Here is an 18,926-nt window from a genome sequence, read left to right as displayed (position 1 = left end):
TACCTTAATGGTAATTCATACACTCCCACTTATTTTCGACTCTATATGGCCCGAATTCACGAAGGTGGTACAATCTTGTCCATGGTTTAAACCATGGACAAAGACCATGGGGCGCCAAGTGTCGCATGGAATATTTCGTAACGAAATGGTCATTTCGTCGACGAAATGACCATTTCGTTACGAAATATTCCATGCGACACTTGGCGCCCCATGGTCTTTGTCCATGGTTTAAACCATGGACAAGATTGTACCACCTTCGTGAATTCGGGCCATGTTTTCGAGAAACGAATAATTGATTTTCGTATACAAGTAGGCAGTCTAATTTTTTTTTATCAACAACCTCTCCTAATAAAGACTTCATTATTTTAGAATGCAATTACACTCTGGCGCTATTTTTTTTTTTAGTTCTCTGGATTGCCAAGGGAAAAAGAGAGAAGAAAAAACATTCGCTTACTGTATTCTTTTAAGGCAAGTTAAGCCGTTTTCTTTTTAAGTTCAATCAACATCCATGATCCCATACCGAGGTAGTGCTACTAACTGATCAACAAAAAATTGATATATCACCGTCCCCAGATGATGAATTGTAATGCACACTCTATTCTACCATCAGCTATTCGGCACCACTCTCCTGATCTTCTCCGATTTCTCATTAGCAGCTCGTATACATTTACTCTTACATCTACAGTTACATTTACAGTCATGCATTGATGTGTTTTCTTTTTTGTCTCTGCCTTTCTTTTTTTTCTTTTTTCTTTTTGGTCCTGTCTGTCCTGATTTGAATTACTCTTTTATTTTTGTAATTAAGAGACTTGCGTCAACTCCTTGAAGTATTCAATGTGATTATACATGCACTACTTTTTAGTGGACCCCTCGATTTTGTTTTAATTATTTCCTCAGAACATAGGTAATGCAGTATAATTTTGCTTGAAACTATGTAAAACATGCTTTTCGCTGTTCGCGAATAATTTTACTCTACTCATGATTACTTGGACTTGGAATAAAGTATTTGAAATTATCAGTCTACATACGACAAATTGTATTGATTCTTTACAAATTTCTGCTTATCATGATAATAGACATAATGGACATGCCTGAGCGAGAATCCCTAATACAGACAGAGAGCTCGGTGAGGTCTTACCAAACGGTTGTCGATCACGAGGGCACGACGTCGTTCGATCACCGTTACGGCGGCAATGACGTGCGACGCAACCCGAACTTTGACCGCTTCAGAGCAGGCAGATCAAACGGAAGAGCCTCTGCTGAGAGCAACCGCGTCCAAGTTGACGGCGTTGGCCCTCGTCAAGTGAGTGACGATTGCATGCGGGTAACCGTGGCAGGAGACGAACCATCGGATGGCGGTTTGCGCAGTAGTGGCAGACGTCTACGCGAGACCAAAAGTGGCGGGAAGTGGCCGTGGTTTCTGTGGCTGAGCTTGAAGTACCTGGGTCTCTTCTGGAGTCGGCCTGTGGTGGGAAAGCGATGCTGTCAGCACTGCTACCAGAAGAAACTCGAAGAAGGTGATCGAATGGCTCGACATGGATCTGGTACACAGGTGACCACCTCCCACAAACTAAACATGAGAAGTTTGAAAGTCTGTAATTACAATGGTTGTTACGTTATTTGGAGCACATACTTCTGCTCAAAAGATGGACAGAAGGAGGAGTCAGAGTATTCTTGCCCCACCCTTTCCTGCCCCTCCCCTCTCCAGCCATTATTTCGTCGACGGGCATGCCAACAGATAGGAACTATATATGCTGTTTGTCTTTTGTGTAAGACAAAACCGAGAAATTTCTGGGCTAACTCTATTTGCTCGCAGTGATAAACCAATTGTACGAATATATTTTTGTTCAGTCCTGACAACATTCATATACACAGAGAACTTTGTATGAACAATCTGTCTAGGGGCTATAGCATTATACATTCATATTCAAGGGCACAGTTCTACCTTGCAGCTGCCTGTGCTATTGTTTGGTTCCCAGTTGCCGAATATAAAATAGATTTAGAGTATACATTTAACATGTTTGATAATGTTTGTATAATAATGCTCAACGGTTTTACGTGCTTCATATGTTAGTCTTCTTATTGTCAAGTTGGTGAATTGATTCATTTTCACGCAAAAAAATGTGCATCTGTCGCCACACCCGTATTCATCGTTAACGAATCAACACACCCATCCCATACCTCCGGTATAAAACAATAAACTCCTGTATACGCCACCGATACAAATTTGGCTATTGATTTTGCGAGACCTTGGTTTTTATGAGATAATGGCTACATATTCCACTAACATCGCCAAACAGTCATTTCAAGATCGTTAATCATTAACGAAATATGATATCATGTGGCCGGCTAAACATATTGAGGAAAAGGAAATATGGACTATTACTACCTATATGAGGTAGTTTTGCGAGGCAATTGCAGTTGGTATTGTGCAGGGTCGTGGAGGTCAGCAGTCAATATTCGTTGGTATTTTGCTTCTTCCGGGTTTCGCCATTCACTTTACATGTAAACATTCCGATCGACCACGAAGAGAAAACATTCAAGGACGTCGCTGTGTGTCGGTTACACGCACCGCAGAAGAACGCCGATAAATCAACTCATACAAGGTCGACCACTTCCAGTAGCACTACGCGTCAAACAATGACTAGTCCATTTGTGCTCAATAACTGCACAGTGACCATCAGTTTTTACAACTCTCCAAATTGAAACAGAAGCAAAAAATAAAGTGTAAAAGCGTTCAGATGTTTGAAGTTCGCCTGTTACAACTACATATGTATCTTTGAAGTTGGAGTTGAATGATATTATACATGTTGAACAATTTTTCAATTATTCGACATGTTGGTGATGATCTACAGGTAGTCAAATGTGGCTTGATCTATATCATAGTGTATAACCGTATTCACATATTTTCCTAATTTACCTAGGGGATAGGTAATGATTATGACATTGACTGGCCTTGAGGGAGATACCAGATAATTATTGCCCGCACTGAAAAAATATTGCCCGAGTCGAAGACGAGGGCAATATTCTTTCAGTTTGGGCAATATTTTCTGGTATCTCCCTCGAGGCCAGTCAATATTATATAATTATTGTTCAGTGACCAAAGAAATGATATCAAAATGCCCTGAAATGCGACTGCGATACACAAATGTTTCGAAAACTCCTACTGTAAGAAGTGGAGGGAAGGGGGTTTAATAGAATCTACATCATATTTATAAATGTATTTGCAGTTTCTTGCGACTTTACGACGTCACGGTCAGTCCTATTTGCGACCGCCTGAGATCGGTATCGACACCGATATCGACACCATCTTGCAGGAAGAAATCTCGTCCGATGACACAAGGATTGAGCCGATGACGACGACGTCGAGGATCAGCATCAATAACAATGATTACGACGACGAGGGGTACTCTGTGACAGACAAAAGCGAGGCTGACACAGCGGGTGACGACGACGATGGGAGGAAAAGTCGATGTCGAGTTTGCGACGCACTGTGGTGGGACGGGAAAGGCCAGTATCGCACATACAGCGATAAGGATATCGGTGAGGAAAGCTCGTTTGTTGAATGAAGTTTTAGAAATACCTATATAGGTTGGACACTATACAGTAACAACTGCAAGTAAGTAACGAGGGGGGGGGGCGTAGAACATCAAGTATTCTTATTCAAGAATTTGACAGTTTTAACAAAAATATAGCAACAACAATCCTCATTTTATGGATATTAAAATGTGGAATGATATTTATTCCACCACTTAATTTCCCCAAATCAGCAAACTTACATGAAACTTTTTTTTTGAATGCGTATCTTTCGCAAACAGAGAAATATCCTCCGCATGTTAGATTTGTCGGAATAAATCTTTCCTAGAACAATTTCCTTGAAGAGTGTTAAATCGGTAATAATAAAAATGATGATCCAATTATGCACATGCAAATCGGTTGTCTTATTTCTTAAGACCATAAAAGGCTCTTAGAGCTAAAGAGGGCCACCTAATTCACGTGACAGACATATTGCGCCTTATTCAGTTCATTATTCAAGTTCAAGTTCAAGTTCAAGTTGTTTATTTCATCTCCAACAAAATACAAATACAATAAAATGTTTGAATACATATAATGACACGAAATCAGTTCAACAATGTTATATAAAGAAACAAGAAAATGTTTGCTGAGATACAAGTGAAAATTGGAACTTTACGGCAAATTCCGAAAAAAGGTGTTGGAAATTATCACAATGAAATTATCACGATGAAGTTATTATCTTTTCGCCATGCAGGCTTTCTGAAGTTAATCTGATTTGAATATGATTCGGAGGAAGACATATCAAAAGGAAACTAAACTCACATGAATATAGCATTTCCTGGTCAATTTGAAATCTAATAAAATTCGTAAAATTGTCATTCAAATTAACGATACTATTCGTTTCGTGACTATTGGCCATCTAATTCAACACAACCAGCAAGCAATTTCGTTTTCGAGCACGCAATTTCGTTTTTGAGCGATTAAAAGTGTAAATAGGAACACAATTTCGTTACTCTGCGGTGAAATTTGAAATGTCTGCAATCAAATTTAGAAGTCACGGTTGGTGAACTTGTTTCGAGCATTTAACATGTTTAGATTCTTTTTAGGAAGTCGATTTCTACTTTATTCATGCTATTCATTCCAATTGGAATCATTGCGAACAATAAATATACAGTATTCGCGTGGACACATCAAACATCTTGATCTAACATGATTTACCATCAATTTTAAAGTTTTCCTTTCCATTTAAAGTTCTTCTTTTCTTTTCATTTCATGTATTCCTTCTCCACTTTTCTTCTATTTCTGTTTCATTCATGACACACTCTTTCACTTTTTTCCTTTCTTTTCATTTCACTCCTTTTCTTGTTTTGTTTTCTTTATTCTCATTTTATTCTTTGCTGTACATGTTTTTACCTACCCATCATGTGGCACGTCATTTCTTGTGTGCATCTTTATCACCATCGTCTCATAATAATCATCCTTCATCTTTCAGCTTATCTTTTAGTAGTAGGTTCAGTCTCCACTGCTGACGGTTGATGCCATCCTCCTGTGTCGCCTCTCTGTCATCCGCACGGCTTTGCCACTCCGGATCGACGAGCTAACATTAGGGAGCTTTAGATTTTCGCGACGGGGACGTTTAGAGGGGAAAAAAACCCTGGTCTGGGCATGCGCAGAATCGCGTATCAAAGTCGATCTATTCATAGCTCGCGTCGCCTGAGTTTTCACTACGCGTTCTGTGCTATTTTTACGTCCGCTCAATTCACGACGTAGAGAGCTATTTCATGCACCGATCATCATAATGGGGGCGCCATTCTATTTTTTATAGGTTACTAGTACGTCTCAGCGTAATCTAAAGCTACACGTACTTTTCAACACGTCGCAGGAAAAAGGAGAACGTCCAGCTCAAGCGTCGTCTCAAACGTCCGCGCAGCAAATTTAAAGCTCCCTATTCTCTTGACCCGAGATTTCAAAGCAGAGTAAGCGGACTTTGAACAGGGGAATAATCACATGGTCTAATGGAGGAAACAGCTTCAGGATGATATTGTCCATTTCCTCTGGTCAATGCTGGTAGCATGGCGTTAATGTGTGGTCTGGCGTTGTCGAATATAAGAATCACCCGACCGTTCTCTTAAAGGTCTCTGCAGCATCGGGCTGTATCAGCCAGAAAATCTTTAAAACCCTCGCTGGTGGTTAGTCTATGGTGTGATGCACGAAACCGGACATCAGAGCTATATAATTATGAGGGTTATGTTCATATTTCAGATCTTAAAAACGAGAGTGCTTAGAATGTGAATATAACTGTATTGCAATCAAACTTCGTGGTTAATTTCTACCTTGTTTCCATTTTTTAGGACTTGCGCAGGTCCTGCATGCTCTTGGTCTTAATAGGTTCTCAAGGAAGACCACTGTTCGATGAGTGGGCAATATCCTGTCCAGAAGAGGAGCCGCGGAACGTTTCTTAGTATGGGATGCTGCGGGTTAGGGGCTCATTGATCGATGGTATGCACCCCAAGTTCGGCGCTTTGACGGAACCTTTGGAAAGTCATGGATTTTCTTGAGATTTTAGTACATTTTTTGTTTGACTTTTTAAAGAAGCGAAAGTGTGGGGCTCCTTCTGTTTCTACAATAAGACTTACATGAATGAAATACATATCATTGTTGTTTTTGGCAGGTCTAGGTGCATGGAATCACCGTGGCAGTGGAGTCGTGTCCGTGTTCCTGCTCTGCTTGTACACCTTCCTTGTCCTGTACGATATCATCTTCTTTGCCAGCTTGTTCTGGGGAAGACAAAAAGACCTGCTACGATACATCAGCTACATGACTTACCTCATCTTTGGCTCCAGCGTCCCGTTCCTCTGCATCTTCGCGCTCATCCAGAACATTGCAAACATAGCACCTTTCGCTTACTGGCCCCATGCCCTTGACAGTCGGTACATTGTGCGTCGGCTGCAGTATCTCGACCTCCCCGAGCGCGGGCTGCCGAACAAGCTCTTCCTCGTCGCCTGCGTGGGAGGCCCACTTTTCATCGTGATCTTCCGCCTTCTCTTCTACACTGTTATCATCAGCACGGTGAAGTTCAGTCTCCGTACCTACCTGGTCATGATCAACTATCTGTGTGTGCTGACACTGTACGGGGTGTTCTCCTACACCATATACCTGCTGAGGATCTCCTTCGAGCCCCAGCTGAGGCTCGATGTCAGCTTCGTTCGCCAACACGTCGACCACTTGGACTTGTGCAGAGCGAAGCTTGCCTCGACGGTCCAGGACTTTAAGACCCTGCGACAGCTGACCAATGGGTTTATGGTGATGGTGTTCGGACTGCTCACCATGTCTGTAGCCACTCAGGTAGAAATTGATTGATGTCATATGCCTTTACATTGGCTGTATACTGCATCGATCTCTTCACTTGCTGTATGAAATTGAGGCCGATGATTCCATATTAACTAACATGATAAGCTATACAGACGGAAAAACACACACACACAAGATCACTCTCTACATCTCAGTGTTCCATAGACATCCCTGCAGCTCTTTATTACATGGCAATTGGCCTGATAATCTTGAATCAATAAGTATTGGAACTATGCATACAAAGAAAGTTCACAAACAAACGATAAAGCCGCGCATCGAATTTATATTCCCGATAATTTCCGTAAACACTATCGATTTTTCTCTCTCTCTCCGCACAAAAATTGTAGTGACGCTTTATATACTTCATTTGCATGTGTCTTTAAAGCGACAACAGATTGGAAAGAAGTCGTTTTTAGTGTAGCCTGGAGGTTCCCTTTTTAGCACGAGGTACAATGACGCACGCGATTAAATGCACTGATTGCCACAACAATAGTGAATAGAAGATTTCCCCGCCCATTTAGTCATCACGTCATTTAATAAAAAATTAAGAAAATGTGTTTTGTATGCGAATTATAGTTTTAATTTCGTCTTTTGTTGATCAATTTTGAAACTTTGTCATTCGATTTCGCGCTTTGTCATCCGTTTTCGTAAATTGCAATTCAAACTCGTCCACCACAGCAGGTGATCACGAGACAGTAAGATAAAATTTTATTCATAAGATTCATTTTCGACGAAGTTTCACTCAAAATCGTCTCTCGTATAGGAAATAGGGTATTGGTGATGTATGTCAATGCCTTAATCGAATCGTTGGCTTATCTCTTTCACTACGTCACTTAGATCATATATTAAAACACAGTTATTATTCACAACACTCCCTCACATGTATCTACTCAACACACAAAAATGGTTACATGTCTGGCAATCCTCCATGAGATCATATTGATAACACTTGACGAACTTGAATGACAAAGCATTGAAATAGTTGGAAAATTATGAATTTTATTGCAGCATTCTTAATCTGCTTAGCAAGCAGAGACGAATTTCAATGACACTTGACAAATTTGAATGACTGACATTTAAATTTCATTAAACCCTCCCCCCCCCCCCCCCCAAAAAAAAAAAGAATTTTAATGACAACGGACGAAGTAAACTTCTAAGGACTGGAAGGCAGTAAACTTCTGAAGACGAAATTACTTCGAAAATCAATTAAATTAAATGAAGAGGTGACGAAAATGGGCATGCAGGAAAACCTATACATTTTCGTAATAGTTTACTCGGAACATTCACATCGCTTTAATCATACATAAATACTTTCCAAAAACTTCTTTCACACCATTTACTTACTCACACCAACCCACTCGACTAACACACAAAAATGGTCAGAGATCTGGTCTAACCTCATCAAGATCAAGGCCCATATAAGTTACATTGGCCTTGATCTTAAGAGATCTGGTCTAACCTCAAGATCAAGGCCTATATAAGTTATATGGTCTTTTATCTTGAGAGTTCTGGTCTAATTAACCTCCTTAAGATCAAGGCCTATATAAGTTATCTTGATCTTGAGGTTACACTAAATCTCTAACCAATTTTTTATATAACATTTGACTCGAACTTACATGACAACAGTACAATATCATTATATTTTATTTAAAGAGGAATTAAATCCGGCATTCCTAAAGTTGCTCAGCGACAGAGATGAATTTCAGTGACATTTTTTATTTGATCTTTAAAACACGATACATATTATATTGTATTTTCATGTTTATAATTATAGCCTGTGAATCTTTATTCTTTCCAATAAGCACTTTTGTGAAGCCGGTATGAGAACATAGGCTTGCAATTATTTAGTTTACATAAAGGGACTCGCGTCAAATTTAAAAAGGTGAGAAAGGTAATTCAACAAACAAGCCTAGGATAGTATCCTTGTTATTCATTTTCGAAACTTAATGGAATGTTTTGGCCGTCAGACCTCTCAGACCCAATACTGATAATGCATATTTATGACTCGGAACCCGCATATTCTTGTAGTACCGTCTCAATGTCATTTGAATTGACATAATTTACTACAAAACTAATATTACAATTCATTGTAACGATACCGCAATATTTTAATGATGTAGTTACGATGCAGTTATCTTTTCCCTGTAAACATGATGCAATGGTTTATCACTGCGGGAGATAATGTAATGTTTAGTCACTGTGGTCACTGCGTGATGTAACTGTAGTCACAATTTAGTAAATTGTTTTGTTGTAATGCAATACGTATACGTGTTTGATAACATGCGCAACTCGTTTCCATAAGGTCGTATATGTAACGTCACGTTGCAGTGATCATACTGTAGATTTTTTGTCAATATTTTCGTAATGTAATGAAATGTTATGTATTCATTATGTCACTGTTTAATGGTCTTGTTGCATTCCTCTTGTTACAGGTGACCTGGATCTACATATTGCTTAGCCACGATTGCAAGCTGAACTTGATGACCGACATGTACATCAACGCCCTGGTGGCCATAGAGAATCTCACGTTTTTCTGCCTGCCTTGCTTCGCCATAGGTGGCGCAAGCATCAACTTTATCTGGGTGCGATTTCGCTATCGTCTGCTGGAGCTGCGGCGCGCCCGCCACGAGCGATTTTGGTATCGCCTGCTCCAGTTCCTCAGGGAGCAAGATCCAGTCGAATGCTCAATGCGGATCACGATGCTTTTCACCCTGATCGGTCTTTTCGTCGCCCTGCAGTTTGGAGATCAGAATGTTTTTTATTACCCTAAGGACAATTCGACAGAGAACCTGGTCTTCGGCAAGGACTACGTGTGTTTCACACAATTGCAACCTAGTCACACATGAGTGCGTCAAACTCCTCCAACTCTGGTTTGTAACAAAGTCTGAATATTGAAAGACGCCTTTCAACCATTACCTGATGAGTAACCTTTTTATCAATAATTTGTTTCTTAATCTTGATTTATGGTGTGCTCAATGTCTCGATAAAGCGAGTAAACCTGGGCCTCGTTTCATAAAAGATGTTAGGATAGCAACTCTTGCTGGAATGGCAACTTCCAACTGCAACAGCCAATCAGATAGCTGGATTCTTTTCGTTACCATGACATAATGTCATTCCAGCAAGAGTTGTTGTCGTATCAACCTTTTATGAAATGGGGCCCTGGACTCCTTCTCCAGATGTGAATAGAAAAAATAGAAATTTCGTATAACACAATCAGGCAAACATACCAATAAGAACTCTTAATCCTTGGGTGTGTGTGTCTGTTTGTTTGTTCTTGTTCTTTTCTGCGGAATACTGAACAGTTTCTTATGAAGAGAGAGAGAGAGACGGAATTCTGTGTGTCACAGCAGGCTTTTTTTATACGAACCCCTTCCCTCCCCTCCCCCACACTTTAAACACGCACTGTATGAAAGAAAAACGCGCAAAAAAGTATGAGGATTATACATAGTCCTCAGTTGATGTCTGTGGCCTCACCTTGAATGCCACTTTAAAATTTGACATGTCATCTAACGGAATATAATGATGTCATGTGTGCAATTCTTGTTTTTATGCCTCCGCTGTATACGAAGTGTCGCCGTAGGCATTATGTATTCGGGTTGTCGGTCTATCCGTCTATCCTTCGATCCGTCCATACATAATCGATTTTTGTGGACAACGCAGGGGCGGATCCAGGAATTCCGTAAAGGAGAGGCGCCTTTATGAAAATTAAAGGAGCGCAAGCCCCCCCCCCCCCCCCACCTCCACCTTTTTGGTTTTTTTTTTTTTTTTAAATTTATCTCGTTTTAACAAAAAATAAAAAGTAAAGAGAGGGCGCGCGCCCGGTGCGCCCCCTCTGGATCCGCTACTGCAGCGTAACTTAACCGTCTGAGATATCCGAATGAAACTTGGCATATCTCTGCAATGCCTGAAGGTATGATCATGAAATTAACGTATTACCACGTTAACATTCTTTAGAGAACGTTTTTTGACCTTGGGGTCAAAGTTCAAAGGTCAAAGGGGATAAAAGAAAACGCTTAAAGGTATTTTTCGTATGTTTCTCAGAAATGGCTCATAAAACTTAATTTACATACAAACTGCCCGACAATAGTCTCTTGAAATTTTTTGAGCCATGGGGTCAAAGGTCAAAGGCCAGATGAAATCGCCCAATCTGGTATTTAAATCTGAAATCACACCATAGATATTATTTTTCATACCTTGAAAATTATCCAGTGTATGCATTCACTTTATTGAACTAGGTATATAGGCCTACATTTATTACTAGGCCTACATTTATTACTGCACAATGATTCTGTAAGGAAAGATTTGTGCCATGGGTCAAAGGTTATCATAGATGATAATGTCACTATATTCGCCATATTTTGGAAATATCTCAAGGTATTGTCATGAAAATTGGATATTGCAAGTTTAGTGGTTATTTGTAGAAAGTTGTGGGCCACGGCGTCAAATATCAACGAAATAGGGCCCAATGTTAAGTTTTTACGGCGCGTTCGATTATGGCTCACAACTTTTGATCCATAAGTTCGTTTGTGACCAAACTTGGCTGGTAAATGTCCCTTGGGGAGTTGAAGGACACCACAAGGTCAAAGTCATAGGTGGGGTCAATGAACTTTCGGGAGTTAGAAAAACATAAATTTCTTCTACGCGAATGGGTGAGACACATTTTGGCATTTGCCTTGTTAGTCAATTTCGGAGCCTTTTCGTGAAATATGACATTTCATTATTAAATTAGATTTGACGTAATTAATAGCAAATATATTGTATAAAACGTTTATATATTGTTGAACTCTGTTGTAATGAGACTTGGATTTGTTCTCATGCAAGAAGTTACGAAATGTAATGAAATTAGATATGGATTAATCTTTTATGTGCAATTCGTGCAAACTTCACTATAACTGTAAACTTCACTCAAAGTATAACTGCTCATAATTTACATAATTTACGAAAAAAAAACAACAGCATGGATTTGCAATAATTCTAAACAACCAATGTTCATGCGCAAAAAAAAAGACATTTCGTTATATAGTTAAATGTAGATGAAAACTAGGTGGTGACTATTCATTACAATTGAATTGATGTATATTAGATAATACACAAAGGTTAGTGGAAAATTTTGCCGTTTGTAATGTATTTAAAACACCAGCACATGACTACACAATTTTTCAAACATTATAGATTAAAAGTGCGATAAGAGCAGAAAATGTCATAGATTTGACCCTGCAACTCAACAAAGAAAAGATACATCTGCGATACGTACAATCCAGCTTGGAGCTGGACTTTCATAAGAAGAAAAGCGGCTCTAAAGTGAGTACGAATCAGGGTTTAAAGACCGTGCATAGATCTGTAGTGAATGTGAGATCTGCAGTTTTAGCTAGGCTGTACTTGTAGCGAACAGACAGGGAATGCGGGCGTGGGCGCGGGGAAGATCCGCTCCCACGGTCCTTGAAAATCTGTCACTCAAATTTTTATTGCGCTACGCCTTAAAAGTACGTTGAAAATCGGTTGCAAATGTGAGTTTATGAGTTATATTTTTCGTGCAGTCAACCTGCCGTAGCAGCCATCTTTAAATAGTGGCCACCGGCTGTATGCGGGCACTAAAAGCAATTCACCCCGAGAGAAGATAACCTGTATGATTTAGTTTCAAGTTTGTTCGTGGCAGATCCGTAAATGGACTGGAGCGGTCAAGTTGAGGCCTAATATTCTCATTTCCATCTACTTTTTAAGATTGCATGGTCAGATTCTGACCAAACTTGACATGTTTTATCGCTGGAGCGTAGAAGATATATTTGTGTATACAAATGGAACAATTTCCCACTTGGGTGGCCCCAGGGGCACAATGCCCTGTAATGCGTAAGGGATCGAAGGCGACAAAGCTCCCAAATCTTTACTAGCCCTTTTCTTTAGAACCAGAAATGATAAGCAGCTAAATAGTGCTATAAGTAAATAGATTGGTACTAAGTCTATCCATGGCAGTTCTGGAGATGGACCTTGAGTGTGTGAGTTTTTTTCTTTTTGGGGGTGGGGTGGGGTGACCATGTTGTGTTTTCACATTTTCCTCTTCTTGTAAACACATGTTCAAATTTGTCACCGAACTTGACAGGCATTATCACTGGCCGGGGTAGCCACGTTAAGGACCCGAACCCCCCTCCCCCCCCCCCCCCCCATACAAGGATGCCAAGTTCAAACAAATTTTATGAGTGAGATTTTCATGACTCGGCATCTCGGCGCGCGAATGTGCGCGCGAGAGAGGGTGGGATGCTTTTTTACCCCTCCCACGGTAGGGAGCTTTTTCAATTTTTAGCTTTTATGATGCGATCAGGTGCATTCTTAAGTGACTATTTGTACTTATTTTGACAGACAAAAGGGAAATATACCTTCAAATGCAACTATCACTTTAATCTTTTGGGCTATGCCCATTATTGTAGGCCCAAGTTGCAGACTTTGCCCAATGCGTGAGAAAAATTGGTGCCATGCGTGAGATCGTGAGATGCCCCCTAAATGCTTGAGTCTCACTCAGAATGCGTGAGACTTGGTAGCTCTGCCCATAGGGAATTTATACAAAAAGACAATAAAAGAAGGAAAATAAACATCTTTTTGAACACTAAAAATACCACTATACTGAGTAAATACATTAGCAAAAGTGCGTTCAGGGGTTATTTTATGGTACATCCAGGGGTTAGACGGGGACCAAATCAGGTTGCAGATTTTACATTTTGATCCTTCTTTCTATCTTTCCTTCTTTTTTGATACTGCATTGTCAAATTTTCTAATTACAGTGTATATTTGGCATGTATTTTTACCAATGTAATAGAACAATGGACTCCATGCCCCCTTGGGGGCCCTCAAAGCTGCCCCCCTCCCCCCCCCCCCCCGTTGCTATGTTCTCAAGTTATAGTTTGCAAGAATGCGTACGCAACCCTCACAATCTGAATTTAAACAGGGATTTAAGCATGATTACCGGGTGTTTGAGGTGAGATGAAAGGAATTGTATGTATGTGTGCGATCAGTGCAAGTCGAGTAGGTGGGCTGGAGTGCATTGTGTGCGAGACTGCAGTGGACCGGTGCCCGTCACGAGACCGACACCTACGAGTCATACATCCCAGAAGTCATACAGCCAAGGAGTTACACAGCCCACGAGTCATACAGCCCATGAGTTCGACACATTAAGCCCCGTGTAGCCGTGTGTAATGTCGAACTGATGTTACTGTTCTCACCTAGTGTCGAACTCGTGGGCGTTATTTGCCTATAGTGTCGAATTCATGGTCTGTATAATACTGACTCGTGGGCTGTATGCCTCATGGACCTTATTTTCTTCTATGTCAAACTCGTGGGCCGTATGACTCGTGGGTGTCGGTCTCGTCTACTCTCGTGAGATGACCCCATTGGACCGTTTGTATGTGGAGACGTGTGTGTGGCTGTCTATGAAGGTATAGGGAGGGGAAGGGGCTTAGTAATTCTGCAAATCCAAGGTTAGGCCTGTTTGAGGCATTCTTCCTTTTCAGTTCTTCTTATTTTTCGCATCATATTTCAGTCCAACAAAGATGGATTTTTTGTCGTGGAAAGGGTTGTATGCCTATTTGCTAAAATCAGCCAAAGCTTGTCCCCATAATGATTTCGTTTGGAAACCGGTGGGAGATTTTTTTGGTAGGTGATGACACAATCGCCTCTCCTAGTCTGCGCACGTCACTTTGTATGACCTTTCGGTGAAAACGGGTGAAAGTGTGTATAATTTCATATCGTAAAGGGATGGTACAGTATTGGTGGAGATGAGAATTGGGCTTTTAACTTTTTTGCGAGATACCGAGAAAACACTTATGATATAGTACAGAGCATACCATTTTAAGAGGAATTCAAAGTTTATTTGATTAAAATTGGGTTTGGAATGACTGAAACATCCAAAAACAAAGTAAAACAAAACGATCGTAATAAAGCGTGGGTCCCACACTTAGTTAGAATCGCTCTTTTTTGGATATCTCAGCCATTTCAAAACCAGTTTTCATCAAATAAACGTTGAATTCCTCATTGAATTACATGCTCTTTCATATTTCATAAGAGGTTTCTCATTATTTCACCAAAAGAAAATTAGAAACCTGAAATTAGGTTTCAACCAAAACTGTACGATCCCTTTAAGTTCGATTTTGATGACTCTTACCATCATTCTACTCAGATTTTACTCTGATATTGAAGTCTACTGGCAGACAGAGTGGAATAGCATGCACTTTAAACACTTTAACATCGCTCTTTCACCAATTTACACACAATGATAATTGACGCTGTTAATGATTATTTATAGCTTTAATTTTTATTAATAGCGTCATGTGAAGCACTATGTGGCACACTGATAGAACATAGGAATGTGCTGCCCAGATCTAGAGTTGAGATAGTGTCACATGATGTCATCACGCTCTACGTACATATATATATTATGACGTAGATGGTCTGAATATGACCCATTTACCTTCAGTGTTAACCCTTTTGAACAAAAGCCGCCCACATGATACATTCATTTGTTTATATATAGAAACCGAAGGGGATGAGAAATGGTCTGTGCCTTACACAGTGTCGAGCTTAAGGAATTTGTGTGTGCGTGTGTGTGTGTGTGTGTGTGTGTGTGTCGTTTTGTTATTATAGGGAGGGGGGGTTAAAGAGATGGTACAGTATTGGTGGAGATGAGAATTGAGCCATGGGCTTTTAAGTTTTTGCGTGATACCAAAAAAAAAAAAACCCACTTATGATATAGTACAGAGCACACCACTTTAAGAGGTATTCAAAGTTTATTTGATGAAAATCGGGTTTGGAATGACTGAAACATCCAAAAACAAAGTAAAACAAAGCGATCGTAATAAAGTGTGGGTCCCACACTTTATTAGAATCGCTCTTTTTTGCATATCTCAGCCATTTCAAAACCAATTTTCATCAAATAAACGTTGAATTCCTCATAGAATTACATGCTCTTTCATATTTCATAAGATGTTTCTCATTATCTCACCAAAAAATGTTAGAAACCTGAAATTAGGTCTCAACCAAAACTGTACGATCCTTTAACCATCTATCATAGTGTTGATGTCACGACGATTTGGCATGGTATAAAAATTGATCGGGATATGGGGGAGGGGTGCTCATACCGTCGATCCCCCTTTGTTTTTTATGTGAAATTAAAAAAAAAAGAATAGATCAATGAGGTAAATGTATACATGCATTATTTGTAAAAGGTCTATAAAGACATTGTGAATGTGAATATTTATAGGCATATAGTGCGATGTTGTTATTTTGTGACTATACACGCGGGTTAACGTGGTTCATACTTCACATAAGGACTTTTGGTACAAAGATATACCCTTATTGCCATATGTTCTCGAGATGTATACGCTCACCTATCTTTTATGACATGTTCTATGTTTATATTAAAATAATTTACCCAGAGGAGCTGTGCGTGTGCATAATAGTGTGAATCTAGTGATTCCTGGTATATGATACACGATAAGACGTCATCTGCAGGTACTGAATGCGTTTCTTCCAGACAGCTGGAGGAATAGGAAGAATCTCCCGAAGAATATTACAACCTTTGATTGAAATGTATAATGTATATGCGAAACCACAGACATGGGTATTTAGGTATTAGCTAAGAGGTCATTATTAGTGCGGATGATTACATTTCAGTCAGTGCAACCGAAACCAGTTGGCTGGCAATGATAACCAGACCATTGTTTTTTCCCAGGTTTACAGTTGGGCTAAAAATGGCACGGCTAGACGTGTATATTAATAATCGCAAGGGTGATAGCCGGTGCCAATTTGGCGAGGAGCCAGTTGGCCTATATACTTATAGTGCAAAAATCTCTTTGCATTAAGAACACACTATAAACACATTCAGTCCCTTAACTCATTGTGCAGTATATGCTTTCATGTGTATTGTATATACTGAATATGGGGTGTGTGTATACTTCCATCTAATATGTAGGTCCCAATGTATAAGTATTGTGTCATATACGTTTCCAAAGGTTAAATCTACACTTAATTGACGTTGCTATAAACCATGCTATGTTTTCACCGTGATAATACATAAATAAATAAGTTTTAGAATCACGGAGTTACATGAGATACATTGCATCCTGTTTGATACAAATACCATCTACAAGCCTCTTACACGCAAGTTGAATGACATCTTCGGCATGTGAGTCTCGCTTAGTGCAAGTGGCCTAGGCATACACGGATTTTCCAAAAATTGGGTCAGCATTCAAAGCTATTAGTCCATGGGCCAGGCCAGATATTGGTACCATCTGAGGTGGCAAAACCTTTTTGGTGTCATTTTGTTTGTCGGGCATAGATATGCTTATCAAGCTATGATAGCGTTTCCAAATGAGTAGCTTAGTCATAGTAAATGAATTTTTAACCAATTTGGTCTCGTTGTTATATCCCTATACTTCTGAATCGAAACTAACCGCCATACAAAGAAGAGCACTGTCTTCTGTATGTTCCATAGAGCTGTAAAATGCAGCTCTATGGTATGTTCACAGGTGTTCTGTTGTAAACGCGGTGCGCTTAGTCTTTATTCAAGGCAGCGAAGGGAATATCCAAAGGTTATGATGTCCACAGCGCTTAGTCTTTATTCTAAGACGGCGAAGGGAATATCCAAAGCGTATGATACAGTGTATATCCTTTTATCTAAAAACAACAACAACAACAAAAGCAATTCCTAGTGAATTTTACCGTATTTTTCAATCATTTATAATTTTCCGGTGAAAACGCTACGGTGAAAACGCTGATACCACGCCAATGTCACTTTATTTCCCTCCAACAATAAAAGATAATGCAAAAACGATGTACCTGTACACTACAATACATTATAATGAATGATATTGTAAATGAACAGAGTGATTTTTGTTTAAAACTGATGTATTTGTTGATAGGGTTGTATAAAAACAGTATGGATAATCCCTTTTATGAGGAACTTTAGATATGATAACGGTACATTGGTCTAGATAAAGAACTAAGCGCACCGCGTGACAGCTGTGGACATCATAACCCTTTGGATATTCCCTTCGCTGCCTTGAATAAAGACTAAGCGCACCGCGTTTACAACAGAACACCTGTGGACATACAGAAGGCAGTGCTCTTCTTTGTATAGCGGTTTAGTTTCGATTCAGAAGTATAGGGATATAAATACGAGACCAAATTGGTTAAAAATTCATTTATTATGACTAAGCTACTCATTTGGAAATGCTATCATAGCTTGATAAGCATATCTATGCCCGACAAACAAAATGACACCAAAAAGGTTGTGCCACCTCAGATGGTACCAACAACCCATTTTTCGGGTCTTGGCCCATGGACTATATATGATTAGTCGGATTCACACGTAAGCGAAATAACGCGATCGCGATCAGCATCGCGATGCAAATTCCAAGAAATCTTGCGCTTATTCTTTCTACATTATCCCGATAATTCGCCCCGCGGTGACCGTGTGAACGTTAGACCGAATCTCGAGATTTTTATATCCCATCATTCAAAGCGCACATCACAACAGCAAACAACAAGGAATATATCATGGATAGACGAATTGATTCAAAAGTAGCTGAAAATCTAATATTATTGATATGATCTCCCCGTCACTTCAGTCATTAAAGCGCTGTGTAACCACAGAGAGTTGCTCTACATCTGACTTGCTATATACGCATCTAAAGGAAGCGTCTACAAAGGATTACTTTTTATATACACACCGTAATCGTCTTTTTACTTTAGAATGGGGTATATTTGCTTTCCATCGCCATATACGGGTCCAATTTCACAAAGTAGGTTTATGAAATTTACAACTTGGATCCTACATGTAGTGTTGTGTTTCAATTGAATCTTACATCTGTTTACAAAAACTGAATTCCTTATTGTATTTTTGGAAAGTGTTAAAGTACCTTATTGTTATTTTCTACTGGGCCTAATGTGAAGAAGCGCGTGTATTAACGTGACGCCATTTAGGGGTTCAAATGTGTTGTGCTTCAATATTATGCCAAAGGGTCCATTTATGTGGTGTTTGGACGCATGTTGGAATATGTAGCACATTTGAAGGG

General features: G+C 39.7%; 1 protein-coding gene across 1 annotated transcript; it reads left to right on the top strand.

Annotated features, from left to right (window-relative positions):
• Window positions 1-1,081: 1,081 nt before the first annotated feature.
• Window positions 1,082-9,713, top strand: LOC139713610 (uncharacterized). The gene is made up of 4 exons (XM_071625318.1): window positions 1,082-1,552; window positions 3,231-3,543; window positions 6,188-6,861; window positions 9,300-9,713. The coding sequence occupies exons 1-4, from the start codon at window positions 1,082-1,084 to the stop codon at window positions 9,711-9,713; spliced, it is 1,872 nt and encodes a 623-aa protein (XP_071481419.1).
• Window positions 9,714-18,926: the final 9,213 nt, after the last annotated feature.

The sequence above is a fragment of the Diadema antillarum genome, unplaced genomic scaffold (assembly GCF_040938485.1).
Source record: "Diadema antillarum isolate AM-2024a unplaced genomic scaffold, OU_Dant_1.0 seq00002015_RagTag, whole genome shotgun sequence".
Lineage (NCBI taxonomy): Eukaryota > Metazoa > Echinodermata > Echinoidea > Diadematoida > Diadematidae > Diadema > Diadema antillarum.
Note: the sequence above shows the minus strand (reverse complement) of the source record. Positions and strands in the feature narration are given on the sequence as shown.